The 15,000-nt window shown below is 42.7% G+C and overlaps 1 protein-coding gene across 2 annotated transcripts in view; it reads left to right on the top strand.

The window, feature by feature from the left end:
- Window positions 1–15,000, top strand: part of myo1eb (myosin IEb) — a 54,960-nt gene that overhangs the window by 18,100 nt on the left and 21,860 nt on the right. For both annotated transcript variants that reach the window (XM_084053783.1, XM_084053782.1), the window contains exons 10-20: window positions 335–531; window positions 1,638–1,718; window positions 2,419–2,505; window positions 2,908–2,994; window positions 5,260–5,427; window positions 6,216–6,301; window positions 6,763–6,844; window positions 8,211–8,416; window positions 10,374–10,518; window positions 12,661–12,775; window positions 14,234–14,403. In XM_084053783.1, the coding sequence (XP_083909909.1) occupies window positions 335–531; window positions 1,638–1,718; window positions 2,419–2,505; window positions 2,908–2,994; window positions 5,260–5,427; window positions 6,216–6,301; window positions 6,763–6,844; window positions 8,211–8,416; window positions 10,374–10,518; window positions 12,661–12,775; window positions 14,234–14,403 (1,424 nt within the window). The remainder of the gene's footprint in view (window positions 1–334; window positions 532–1,637; window positions 1,719–2,418; window positions 2,506–2,907; window positions 2,995–5,259; window positions 5,428–6,215; window positions 6,302–6,762; window positions 6,845–8,210; window positions 8,417–10,373; window positions 10,519–12,660; window positions 12,776–14,233; window positions 14,404–15,000) is intronic.

The raw sequence follows: 15,000 nt of genomic DNA, 5'->3' as shown, positions 1-15,000 counted from the left end.
CTGTCAAATTTATGCTTTCAAACGTTTAACCCATCATTTTTAGATTTGTTTGGCTATTCAAAAATAGCAGATATACAAGCTCATAGCGTGGCACCGAGTGCCGCACTATGAGCTTGTAGATCTGCATTTTTTTTGAGAAATCGTGAACGTTTGTGCAAATCTTTGAATATGTATATTTTTAAGCGAACATTTGTAACTCAAATCTTTGCTTCTGGGGGTCCCTGGAACAACATATTTTACAAATGTCCGCTTAAAAAAATATATATATAAAGATTTGCTCACATTTTCAAGGTTTTTCAAAAATAGCAGATCTACTATTTTATACTTTCCTCAGTCCTGGCGTTTCCAGCCTATCTGCTGGGCATCAGTCAGGAGGGTCTGTGCTCCAAGCTGACCAGCAGGGTGATGGACAGCAAGTGGGGCGGCAAGACGGAGGTCATCTCGGTGACCCTGAACACGGAGCAGGCGTGTTTCACCAGAGACGCCCTGTCCAAAGCTCTCTACTCACGCCTGTTCGACTTCCTGGTGGACGTGAGTTCTGATATACACGCCTGGGAAACTCAGGTTCTCAGCGGGGGGGGGGGGGGGGGGGGTTCCGGGGACCCTCAGCAGGGGTCCTTGAAGGGGTTCCAGGGAGTCCCCAGCTAAATGATTGGTTGTTGATTGATTGTTGGACCCTTACGATGTCTGTAGGGCTGGTAAATTATGAAATATGAAAATTAATATTCGATTGAAATTTCTTTAAAATATATATATATTTGTTTTTTTATGTTTATTTGACAGGGACAATACAAAAAAACATGTATTAAGTTATAAAAACAAACAAAATATATGTTTTATTGGATCACTTGATACATTGTTTTTTCTATTGTCCCTATCAAATAAACGTAATAATAATAATATCGAATATATTCTAATATCTGCCAATTTTTAAGACCAATATTCAAATATAATTTCTGAGGAATGTTACCAGCCCTACGAGTCTGTAACTCTGAGAGTGTACAAAGTGGAACCAAATGGACCCTTACGGGTCCATTTGGTTCCACTTTGTATACTCTCAGAGTTAAATTATCACTGAGGATTTTACAGTGTAGATTGGGGGTCTCGGACATGAATATTTTATCAAATTGGGTTCCGTGGTCTAATGCAGTGGTTCTCAAAGGGGGGTCCAGGGTCCCCCAACAGGTGTCCTGGGTGGGGGGATCCCAGTGTGTCCCCAGCTCAAGGATTGATAGTCAAGAACCAAATGGTCAATTTCCCTCCCTTTTTCTTTATTATTACAATTTATATTTTTTTCGTTTCCTTTTGTTAACTGTATTGCCTGTGTGGTTGTGTAGGTAGTCTAGGTACCTGTTTTTATTTGGTTATTTGGGTTGTTCTGTGTCACCCCTTTGGACTGTTGTATTGTAGAAATAAAGAGTTTTGGAGGATCCGTGGCCAAACTGGGGGTTCTTGAGAATCACTGATTTAGAGAGTGCTACATTATGACTACAATTAAGATGATGTGTGTGTGTGTGTGTGTGTGTGTGTGTGTGTGTGTGTGTGTGTGTGTGTGTGTGTGTGTGTGTGTGTGTGTGTGTGTGTGTGTGTGTGTGTGTGTGTGTGTGTGTGTGTGTGTGTGTGTCTCTCTCTCTCAGGCTGTCAACAAGGCCATACAGAAGGACCAGGAGGACTTTAACATCGGCGTGTTGGACATCTACGGCTTTGAGATTTTCCAGGTGACTCATTATATTATTGTGGTGATAATAATGATTATAAGAACATCGTGTGACAAGAAGATATTTTTAGTTTTCTCAATCACATAAAAGATCTCATTAAAATAGATGTATTTTTGAACAAAGCTACAGAGCTCAGAAGAATTCTACCCACAACTAGAGAACATTAATTCTAATTAACCCATTGAGACCTGAAGCCGATTCTACATGTCTCCTATATCCCAACAGTTTTAAAAAAAACGTATGTTTCTATATCAGTGGTGCTCAATCTTTTTCATGTCAAGGACCCCCAAAATGATATGTATTTGGCCGCGGATCCCCATCAAAATATTTTGTTCCAGGGACCCCTCAGAAGCAAAGATTTGAGTTAAAAATGTTCGCTTTAAAAGTATTTACATTTAAAGATTTGCACACATTTTCACGATTTTTCAAAAATAGCAGATCTACAAGCTCGTAGCGCGGCACTCGGTGCCGCACTATGAGCTTGTATATCTGCTATTTTTGAATAGCCCAAAGTGTAAAATAATGCTTTTTAGCTCAAATCTAAAAATGACACAGTTCCAGGTCTTAATAAGCAAGGCCTGGACTGAACAGAACTGCATGACTAACCGTCTGTCCGTCTGTCCGTCTGTCTGTCTGTCTGCCCGTCTGTCTGTCTGTCTGTCTGTCTGTCTGTCTGTCTGTCTGTCTGTCTGCCTGTCAGAAAAACGGTTTTGAACAGTTCTGCATCAACTTTGTCAACGAGAAACTGCAGCAGATCTTCATTGAACTGACGCTGAAAGCAGAACAGGTAACCATCATCTGCTGTGTGGGGATTAATGTGCTTTATTTTGTGTGTGTTTGTGTTATTGAACACTATACTTAGTTCAATACTAAGGTGTGGTTGGCCCGTGCCTATTTTCCCTCTACACCAAATGTATTTGGCGGAAATAGCTGATCCACAAGCTCACAACACGTTGCGAGCTTGTAGATCAGCTTATTTTTGCCGGATGGTCGTCCCAGAATAGTGACGCTAGTGTTCGTGTGATTAAAGTGTTTGAATGTACGTTCACGTTGGTGTGTGTGTGTGTGTGTGTGTGTGTGTGTGCGTGTGCGTGTGCGTGTGCGTGTGTGTGTGTGTGTGTGTGTGTGTGTGTGTGTGTGTGTGTGTGTGTGTGTGTGTGTGTGTGTGTGTGTGCGTGCGCGTGTGTAGGAGGAGTACGTAAGTGAAGGAATCAAATGGACGACCATCGACTATTTCAACAACAAGGTGGTGTGTGACCTCATCGAGTCCAAATTGGTGAGTGCTTCTGGTTGGTCAGTTCCTTGTCCCTGGTTAGAATAAATCAGCCAATTACAGTGGCAGCAGGTAGAGCTTCCTTCTGGGAATCAGAAGGTTTGTGGTTTGATTTGTGGCTCCTCCAGCCTTCATAAGGGGGAGATAGGGCCCCGAATCTCCTCACCGAAGTTAGCAGATCTACAAGCTCAGAACGCATCGCAACGCGATGAGTTCTTCTGGCTCATTCATTCGCTCAACATAGCTGCAGTAACATATTTTGGTCACCAGGTGTCACTAATTACAAACCAAACTTCATGGATTAGAACACCTTGCTTTTAATTAGGGAAGGGGAGAAGACACTCTGATTAGTCTGATTTATGTCGTGCCCAAAACCCAACCATGACTAATTCAGAGACACTGCCTCACTTTGTGTTCAGGTAACGTGACGCCATCTAACCGTCAGAGGCGAACACACCTGATGCAAATTGTGCACTGCGCCTTAGATCACCTAAATAGGGCCCCCAAGAGTCGCGCGCCGAAAATAGCAGATCTACAAGCTCACAATGTGTTGCATCTGCGACATGTTGAGAGCTTCAGCACTGGACACTTATCATAGGACAAAGTATAAATCAGGCTTTGAAGGGTTTAGTCTCGTCATGAATTTATGGTCTGATTTAGGCCTTACAGAATTCAAAATCTGAACGGTTTCTTTCGCCATGTATTTTATACTACTGCTTATATGGAATCAGTTCATAGAGGTAACAGTTCCAGCAGAGAATCTCAGACTTCCCATTCCCAGCCACATTAGGTGCTTATAACTGGAGTCTTTAGGATTTAAGATAAGTCCAGGGTGGAGAGATATAATCTCCCATCTGGTCCTTGGTCTCCTCTCAGCCGGACATACCTGTAAAACCTCCCTATAGGGCATCGCAGTTCCGCCACTTCCTGGTGCCGGAAGTAAATACTCGATGCATTTTTCCCATTGACTTTTCCAAAAATATTTATATCAATCAATTTAAGCCGAGAATCAAGCTATCCAGGATCCTGGTGAATCATGACCATAAAACCTTTTTTTCTGTGATTTTTTTTTATTTTATATTTAATGATATGATATACTATATTTAATAAATACCCTTTGTTTTGCCGTTTTCAAAAACGTTTTTTTCACAGAATCAAACGTTTTATGGTCATGATTCACCGCTATCCTGGATGGCTTGATTCTAGGCTTAAATTAATTGATATAAATATTTTTGTAAAAGTCAATGGGAAAAATGCATTGAGTATTTACTTCCGGCACCAGGAAGTGGGCGGGAACTGCGACGCTCTATAGGGAGGCAATCAGGAGGCATCCGTACTAGATGCCTGTGTACCAGCTCAACTGGCTCATTTTCTACAGCAAAGGAACAGTGGCTGTACTCAGTCTCTCATGGATCACTGAGCTTTTCCCCCGATCCTTAAGGGTGATGACAACCACTCTCCTGAGAAAACGATCCCTAAGGGAGATGACGACCACTCTCCTGAGAAAAGTCATCTCAGCTGCTTGTATTAGTAATGTTCTTAATGTGGTCATGACTCATGACCCACATTTCATGACATACTGTAGGTGAGAGTAGGAAGAACAGAGATTCATTGGTAGATCTAGAGCAGGGGTGATGCAGCTTTTATGATGGAGAGGGCCACTATATTTCCACACTCACTCCAGAGGGCCACATTGCATATACTGTCAGGCAGACACCTCTTATCTCCGTATTTTCACTTTTTTTTTGCCATTCTATTTCACACAAAAGTAGCAAAAATAGCAGATCCACAACCTCAAAACACGACACGTTTTGAGCTTGTAGATCTGCTATTTTTGCTAGTAGAATCCAGATTTTTTTTTTGGTCCTATTTTTTTAATTGAAATCTTGAAAAGTAACATTTTTATTTAATTTCAAATGTATTTAGTTATACTTATGTTAACGTTATGAACTTAAATACATTGGACATAAAAAAGACAATCAAATTGTAATACTAGTCATTAAGCTGCTAATATAGATTGAAATAATTGAAGCGGGTCATGTTTGCATGTTTGGAATTGTAAACAGGTGAAATCAATAATATATCAGTATTCCGATATTAACCTGCGGGCCGCATTAAGTAAAGGTGGGGGCCGCATGTGGCCCCCGGCCCACCAGTTGCCCATGTATGAGCTAGAGCTTGAGCTTTTGAGGTGAATTCATATAGAATACTGTTTTTTTTTTGCTGTGTGTGTGTGTGTGTGTGTGTGTGTGCGTGTGCGTGTGCCAGAACCCCATAGGTGTGATGAGTATTCTAGATGATGTGTGTGCGACCATGCACGCTAAAGGGGAAGGTGCAGACCAGACTCTGATACAGAAGCTACAGAGTCAGATCAGCTCCCATGAACACTTCAACAGCTGGAACAAAGGATTCATCATCCACCATTATGCTGGGAAGGTATGCGCACGCTCACACACACACACACACGCACACACACACGCTCACACACACACACACACACACACACGCTCACACACACGCACGCACGCACGCACGCGCACTTCCTGTCATTTAGATTACACCTTCACACCGTGGTTCACTAGTGTTCCTAAAATATCCTTAAACAGAAGCTACAGACCTCACAATATAAATGAGTTGGGTTGATCCTTAAACTCCACCCCAGAACACATCTCCCTGCTCATAATTTTAGTGTCAAGTGGCTTTAATAAAGTGCCTAGAGTGGTGGACAGAATGTCCCATAATAAAATGTACACACAGTACAGTATGATCCACAGGATTATAAACGAGGTGGTGCTCAAATATTTGTCAATTAGTCCATTAGTCCATCCAATAGTCAATTAATCCATTTTAAAAGTATCCAATCTACAAGCTCACAACGCGTCACGATCAGACACACAGCTTGTAGATTGGCTATTTTCGCTAGTTTGTGAAATACAAATACATATTTAATTTTTCAATTTGCCCAAAATAGGGAAGCCAGGGTTAATGTGGTTAAAAACTGATTCACAGATTTTCTGACATGCAGCAAAAAGCCTCGGGGCGAATTCAAACCCAGGCTAGCTGCAAGAAGCACACACGCACTCACGTGTGTGTGTGTGTGTGTGTGTGTGTGTGTGTGTGTGTGCGTGTGCGTGCGCGTGCGTGCGTGCGTGTTGGAGAAATGAAATCTCCATGAGACAAGGTGATTTGGAACAAATGAACATTATTGAACTCTGTCTTGTCAGGTGTCGTATGATGTCAGCGGCTTCTGTGAGCGAAACAGAGACGTCCTCTTCAATGACATCATTGAGCTGATGCAGAGCAGTGAGTTGTAAGTACTGAACTGGAGTCTGGAGTCCTTAGTTCCTTAGTCATTAGTTCTAGAGCAGCACCTATGGAGTCTGGACTATCTTCTTAGCGATTATTCTATCGATTACTTTTTTAATTGATCAAATAGTCGAGAAGCAATTTTTTTTTGATACGCTTTATGTTAACGAATCAATGCAAAAAAATGTAACATCATTTTTGTAATAATATTTTATAATAGTATTTAATCAGTCTAATTTGACGGAATCGATTAGACTGATTAAATACTTATTCGTTACGGTGTCATGCGAGAGTTGTGAAAATAAACCATTTACAAGCTCACAATTCGGCACATCAGGATGCGTTGTGAGCTTATAGATCTTAAATGTTCTGTGTTTTTGAAAAAAAAAATGTTTTTAAATAATTATTATTTAGTTTAACTGTTGCTCCCCTACTATGTTCATAACTAATGTCTCCTTTGGACAGTCCCTTCATCAGAGACCTGTTTCCTGAGAACCTGGAGGCTGAGAAGAGAGGCAGACCCTCCACCGCCAGCAGTAAGATCAAGGTCAGAGGACACACTAAAGCAAGGCACTAACGCTGCCAGGGTTGGGGGTTCCAGTCCCTATGTAGAGCAAGGCATTAACCACTTAAAGATGAGCTGAAATGAAAGATATATTTTTCAAGCTTTTAGACTCTAGACTAGAGCATTAACAATGCCCCAAAAATTGCTGTATTTTTATGAAATCTAATCTATAATCTAAAGTGTTATGAATGATCTCATTTTAAAGCTAATCAGTAGCTTCACTAAAGTATGTTTATGAAAACATTTTTAGGCGAGAAATATGTAAACCAATAACATAAACCTGAATCTAGCACCGCCTTGTTTGATACTTGTTACTGCGAGGTGACCTCCTGGCATGTGTCGTGGAATTCTGGATCAATCGGTAGTTGATGAGGCAATAGGAGTCGAGACGATATTCTAGGTGGTGATGGTTATGCTTTAATGATATCATGGGGAGAAGTACGTTAGACACACAGTCTGACACATATCGGTGGTATGGTACTGTAATTCTGCCTGGAGCACAGGGCTCAGACCATAGTAGTTAAACTAGCTGCTACAGGGACAAGCTGAACCATAACAGACAGGCTGTAACGAAAACAATAGCTATCAGGCCTAGCGGAGACATCTTGGCTCCTACAGGCTACCAAATATGTCACATAAGTGATTGTAAAATGTAACCTTTAGATATAAACAACCATAATAACAATTTAGTAGAATGTATAATACTTCCTCACATGCCATGGTAGCTTCCATGGCCAGGAAGAGTGCTCATATCTGGGTAACAAACAGACGTGCAGCTGCATGGTGTCTGCAGGTTACAAAATGTGGTCCAAGTTAAGCTCCTGTTTCACTAGGAAATACTTGATGATGCGGAAATTAATTCCATTTCATGTCTACAAGCTTGTAGATCTGCTATTTTAGCGTGATCCTATTTTGGCAATCATTGAACATTTTAGAAAAATGTCACCTATAATGACCTGCCCAAAATAGCCAAAGCGGTTTTCATCTCACAAAATGTGTACAAATCTTTGAATATATACAGTATATTTTTTAAAGCAAATTTATTTTACTCAAATCTTTGGTGGTCCTTGACATGAAATAGTTTGAGCACCACTGATATTATAGCAACATAAGTGTTTCAGAAAACTGTTAGGATTTAGAAGACATTTTGTAGAATCGTATCTCACGTCTTAATTAGGTTAATTGCATTTGAAGACCCGGGTTTTAATGGGTTAACAAGCTTGTCCTGTGTGTGTGTGTTGTGCGTATATTTTGTATGTGTGTGTGTTATGCGTGCATTGTGTGTGCGTGTGTGCGCGTGTGTGTGTGTGTGTGTGTGTGTGTGTGTGTGTGTCTGTTGTGCGTGCAGAAACAAGCCAACAACCTGGTGCAGACCCTGATGCGCTGCACCCCCCACTACATCCGCTGCATCAAGCCCAACGAGACCAAGCGCGCCCGCGACTGGGAGGACTCCCGGGTCAAGCACCAGGTGGAGTACCTCGGCCTGAGGGAGAACATCAGGGTCCGCAGGGCGGGCTACGCCTTCAGGAGGGTCTTCAGCAAGTTCCTGCAAAGGTCAGGACAACAAAGTCACTCTCTTTAAAAAAAACAAAATCCCACAATTTTGTAACCCTTTTTCACCCGGTGCCAATTTAAATTCGGGGACGCATCTCTGTCATTTGAGATTTCTTTGGCTATTCAAAAATAGCAGATCTACAAGCTCATAGCGTGGCACTCGTAAATCTGCTATTTTTTAAAGATCGTGCACATTTGTGCAAATCCTTGTATATATATCTATATTTTTAAAGCGAACATTTGTAACTCAAATCTTTGCATCTGGGGGGTCCCTGTAACAAAATATTTTACAAAATAATGTTTGCTTTAAAAAAATACATATTCAAAGATTTGCAGCTGAACGGCTGCCGTGTTCAGTGGTCAGGTGGATGGGCCAGGAGCGCTTCTCAAAGTGGGCCCTGAAATTAGGGGTGGGACGATATATCGATATCGCGATACTTCCTCTCGCGATAAATAATCGTTATACTGCCGGAAAATATGGATATTAACTCATTCACTGCCAGAATTATTTCTGGCCCGTTTGAACACCGCCAAGATTTTTCATTGAAAATAAAAAAGTACTCAGGAGCCGAGCCGAGATACAGAATTTTTAAGTTTTAAGTTAACAAGGAAGTGGATGGGAGTCTATATCTTCGAAAAATCATATCTCCTTGGTCTTTGGGTCAAAAAAAAAAAAAAAAAAAAGGAAAAAAATATATATATATATATTTTTTATTTTTTTTTATTTTTTAAAAAGTCGTTTTAGTCGTTCTTGGCAGGCATGGCTTATGGACAAAGTCGTTTTAGTCGTTCTAGGCAGGGAATGAGTTAAAAAAAACACGTTGTTTTTCCGACTCTGTACATACAGTGTTGTTGTTTTTTCTGTATTTGTGTGATGATTCTGAACTTTTTGGTGCTATTTTATGTGTTTATGAATTGAAGGACTATCGTGATATATCGTTGCTGAAATGTCTTGCAATATATCGAATATGGTGATATTGTTATCGAGGGCCTAATATCGCCACAGATATCGTATTGTGAGATACCCGTATCGTCCCACCCGTAGCCCTGATCCAGAGAAGTTTGAGAACCCACCGCTCTGTGTCCTAATACTAGGAGACACTTAACACACTTTAAGACTTTAGATGAGATTAAAACAGATTAGATTAGACCTTATTGTCCCCAGAGGGACATTTGTTTTCTCTGGCTGTTCAAGACACAAACACAGTCGCAAAGCTACACAACATAAGGTTCAACAATACATAGAATCTCCAGAATTACATCCATACACATCCAACACAACAACCTACTGTATGAGCGTGCCGGTTTGTTTCTAATCCATTAAGACTTTATTTTATTTGAGAGAGAGCTGCCACGTGGCAAGTGTCTCCGCAGCCAAAAGGCCACCGGCAGTATAGGCTGCTAAATAGCTATTTACACCTGGACGATCAGGCTTATGAACGATCAGAATCAGCTTTATTGTCACATCAGGTTTACAGAAGTAAAAAAAGTGGGTGAACTTTGTTCCCATCGTATCGTTATTTGCATAGAAAGAAGAAGGGGAGGAAGAAGGTGTGGGGGGAGATCAAACAAGAGAACAAAAAAAAACAAACAAGTTATATTAGGTGCGTAAGCATAGTAGCAATGTATACTGTGCATGATATACTTATGGACGTTAGTTAAGGTGCTCATTTAAAAAAAGCACAATAAAAGAAGTGTCGACAGCATAATCCACATAAAGTAGACTGACACTGGTATAATCCGCAAGTAGAGGAAGAGCAAAGAAAAAGAAAAAAAGTCATTTGTACCTGGTGTAATCCACAGGTGGGTCCAAGGAAAAGCTAAGTTCCAGACCAGCGAAAAACATATCAAAATGCCAGAAACATTAACGTGTGCGTGTGCATGTGTGTGTGTGTGTGTGTGTGTGTGTGTGTGTGTGTGTGTGTGTGTGTGTGTGTGTGTGTGTGTGTGTGTGTAGGTATGCCATCCTGACCAGGGAGACGTGGCCTCGCTGGCAGGGCGAGGAGCGTCAGGGAGTCGTTCACATCCTCCGCTCTGTGAACATGGACTCAGACCAGTACCAGCTGGGACGCAGCAAGATCTTCATCAAAGCTCCAGAGTCGGTATGTTCACCACGCACGCATGCACGCACTCATACTACAGTGTGTTTTTCTCCGCGTATTGCCTTGTGATACATTTACATTGTGTTGTATAGATCAGTGGTTCTCAAAGTGGGTCAGGGGTCCGTGGCAGGGTACCAGGAGGTCCCCAGCTAATATAGCGTCACAATCATTTTAACTACTTTTAACCTCATTTTATACTTTGGCTGTGCCGTGCTATGAGCTTGTAGATCTGCTATTTCCCTGGCACAAAACATTTTTGAGATGGGGGTCCGCATCCAAGTACGTATCATTTTGGGGGTCCTTGACATGAAAAAGTTAGAGAAGTTAGATCCCTTACCAGAGGACGTCACAGTGTTAGTAGCCAGTATGTGCGAGAAAGGCCCGGCTTCAGAAGAACCCGACCACTTGTGATGCGCGGGTCAACCCGCGGCGCGGGTGGGTCGAGTCAGAATTTCAGAGGCAATTATGCGGGCTGCGGGTGAGCGGGTCAGCTGCTCTCACACGCAAAAAAAATAAATAAATCACATGCTCTTGTTTTGTCTTTATTCCTAATAAGAATAATAACAATAAAACAGTTTGAATGCACTTGGGGTGTACTTGAAGATTATTTTCCTTTATGATTTTACCGATGTTTTTTTTACCGCGGGTTGCGGGGCGGGTTGAGCCATAGATTTATATCGCTGCTGTCTGGCAGGAACCAGCTAAATCCATTTTTCCACTTTTGCATTTTTTTTCCATAAATCAGGGCCATTGAACACTCTCTTTCTCTTGAAATATATATATATATATATATATATATATATATATATCCTTGTCCTTCACGTGCCATGTTCATCCCAAACACACAAACAAACAGCGACGGCCACAGCACAGCACGTTGCCCAGGCTAATGTGGTAAACAAACCGTTCTAGCTTCATGACACCAAAGGACTCGACAGTGATGTCATCATTATGCAACCCGGAAGTACAAATACCAAGGATACGTCAGTGATGTCAGTCGGGTTGCCAGGCATGCCAGGTTCTCTAAAAACAAGCGCCAGAAACAAGCAACCACCTTCATGACAAAAAAAAAAACACCGTAGGGGTCCGCAATGTTCCAGGGGTGTCCCCGCGCGTCCCAACACTCCACAGGGGGTCAGTGGACCAGCAGGGGGGCCGCGGACCCCCTGTGGACCCCCTGAAACATAAAAAATATTATTTCTTCTAATTTTTTCCTTTTTCAAAAAAACTTTTCCACAGTTTTACTCCGGCGATTTGGGTCCCCCAATATACACGCGGCCACGCTGGGCCCCGTGCGCGGCTGGGGTTGAGGGGGGCGTAGCCCCCCGAAACTCTAGTATATATATATATGTACTCCTTGGTTTCTGCTGCGTGTAAGCGATAATAGCGATTCTCAAAATAGTCGTCCTCAAAACCCCGCCTCCTAGGGATGCGTGCGTCAGGTTTTTTTATAATTCACCCCGCCCGCCCCTTACGGGAGCCCAACCCGCCCCAACCCGTCCCGCAAAAATGAATATAAATCAACGACCCAGCCCCAGTCCCGCAACCCGCCAAAAAAAAACACACACGCGAGTCCATTCAATTGCTTTCCAGAGAGAGAGAGAGAGAGAGAGAGAGAGAGAGAGGGTTTTTTTCTTCTGTTGGTTGACCCACTTCGCCCACCCGGCGTTAATTGCGTCGGAATCTATAACCCGTCCTCCCACCCCGTGGTTCAACCTGCGGGCTACGGGCCGGCCCACGCATCACTAGCGGAGTGGCAGCGGTGGCCTAGTGGTTAGAGGGGCGGCCTTGATACCGGAAGGTCCCTAGTTCGATTCCCCAATTCATCACATCAATCATGAATCACCGCTGAATAGCCCTTGAGCAAGGCTTCCATGCAGGGTCCGGCTGGAAACAAGCTTCGTGCTTAGTCCGACACCCTGGGTAAACAACAAACTTTGCTTTGCTTTGCTTTGCCTCCAGTCGCTGTGATTAGCCAGATCTACAAGCTCACAACGGCGTTTTGAGCTTGTAGATCGGCTATTTTCGGCGGGGTTTCGGATACTTTGAGGGTCACAGTCCTAAGAGGTTGAGAACCACTGGTTCATTGTGTTACGGTACATTATGTTCTGTGTTACATTGTGTTACTACATTGTGTTGTAGTTGTTCTTGCTGGAGGAGATGCGAGACAGGAAGTACAACGGGTATGCCAGAGTGATTCAGCAGGCGTGGAGGAAGCACATCGCTGTCCGCAAGTACGTCAAGATGAGAGAAGAAGGTAAAGCAACCTGGTTTTGATCTTTTTCATCCACTGTTTCCCCCAGTGTTTGTATTATGGTCCCCGTCCCACTGCCAGACACAGATTTGTACCCATAGTCTCCTCGGTGCACAAATCTTCAAGATTTTTCAAAAATAGCAGATATACAAGCGCATTGAGTGCCGCCCTATGAGCATCTGGGGGTCCCTGGAACAAAATATTTTCAGATGGGGGTCCACGCCCAAATACATATAATTTTGGGGGACCTTAACACGAAGAAGTTTGAGAACCACTGATGTAGCGACATACGTTTTTTAAAAAAACGACGGGTTTACATCCGGGTCCTCGTGGACAAAACAAAGGGTGTCTGGGCGATGGCCGAGGGTCCCGTCTAACGTCTGGAACGATAATATTTCTACCGCGGTCCGCCATTGCAGAGTGATCGCCCGTCGAAAAATGGCTTGTTTTCACCACTGTAAAAAAGATATGGAGATATGGACCTTTTTCTCAAGATCATATCATGGCGGCGGATGCACGTCTGTTTTTTTTGGGCTGACGTCACATCCGTCCATTCCTTTTTAACACATTCAGTGCCAGAATTTTATAATAACAGATTACGTTCGCTGCCAGAAATCTCACCGTTGAGCTGCACGGCGCAAGGAGGAGTTCACCCAAAAAATGACTTATTTTCTATCAATTGCACACCCTATGAAGCCTTGAATCCATGGATTATTTTTTGTTTTTGTCGCATTCCTAAGCTATTAATTTGATTCCCGTCTCCTACCGGCTAATGTATCCGGTAGGAGACACAAAGTAGATTATTTGTGTCTCCTACCGGAAATACACATGGTCATCAAATTATTGTCTTAGGAATGCCACAAAAACAAAAATAAATCCATGAAATCAAGGCTTCATGGGGTGTGTAATTGATAGAAAATAAGATTTTTTTTGGGTGAACTCCTCCTTTAAGCTGTAGACTCCACGACGTGCATCCCGTGTGAAACAAAGCATCCGTGCATTTTGCATGATGGTCCTGGCTAACGCCTGGAACGCGGGTCACAATGGCACAGCGATCGCGCATTCAAAATGAGGCCCTTATGAGGCCCTTCCTTCTCAGAATCACCGTGGGTGATTCCAGAGCTGCTCCAGCCCCTCCCGTGTGGAAAAAAAACGAAAAAAACAAAAGCGACTGAAAACACGGTTCAGACCGTGTTCGGCACCGACGCGCTACCGAAGCGCTACTCTGTGCAAACACGGTTCAGACCGTGTTTGGCACCCGATGTGTTAAAGGGTCCTAGGATCATTCCTAAGTTGCGTTAGAGCGCCCCTTGTGTAAACAAAAAAGAAAAAACATTTGAAAAAAACGTAGATTCTCGTTTATGGTTATGTGTTAATTATCATTATTATATCCCAATTTCGGTCGTGAACAATGGTTTGTCCATGTTGTGGTTTGTTGATGATGTCCCTTTTGTCCCTCAGCCTCCGACATCCTGTTGAACAAGAAAGAACGTCGCCGAAACAGCCTGAACAGGAACTTTGTAGGGGATTACATCGGAACCGACAACCACCCCGAGATCAGACAGTTCGTCGGTCGCAGAGAGAGGATCGACTTCGCCGACGTTGTCATCAAATACGACCGCAGGTTCAGGGTAAGACCTCTCTCTGTGTTTTGGTGTTTGGATCACGGACCCATTTTTATGGCTCATGATGAGTAAATTACCTTTTTTTCCGTTTACTACATTTTATAAAATATTTAAAGACATTAAAAAGAAATTTGAAATATTCATTCAACAGATTTTTTTTTAAGAAGTAGTGACAATAGTACATTGGTTCTCAAAGTGGGGTCCGGGGACCCCAGGGGTACTTGAGGGGGTTCCAGGGGGTCCCCAGCTAAATGATGGACAGGAACCAAATGGACCCTTACGGGTCTGTAACTCTGAGAGTGTAAAAAAGGAACTCTCAGAGTTAAATTAACATTGATTTTACAATAGGAACTGGGGTCCCAGAGATAGAAATGCCATTAAATGGGGGTCCGTAGCCCTAATGCATGTCAAACTGGGGGGTCATTGAAATTAAAATGGTTGAGAATCACTGCTAGAGCCGTAAAGATCTTCTCTTATGGGGGTCCCTGAGGCATATCTTTTCAAATGGGGGTCCGTGGGGTAATAAGTGTCAATTGGGGGGTCCTTGACATGAAAAAGTTTGAGAACCACTGCAATAGTAGATCTACAAGCTCGCAACACGTT

Source organism: Gymnoscopelus microlampas (genome assembly GCF_963454915.1).
Source record: "Gymnoscopelus microlampas genome assembly, chromosome: 3".
NCBI classification, from domain to species: Eukaryota; Metazoa; Chordata; class Actinopteri; order Myctophiformes; family Myctophidae; genus Gymnoscopelus; species Gymnoscopelus microlampas.
The sequence above is the reverse complement of the archived record's forward strand: the minus strand, read 5'-3'. Positions and strand labels throughout refer to the sequence as shown.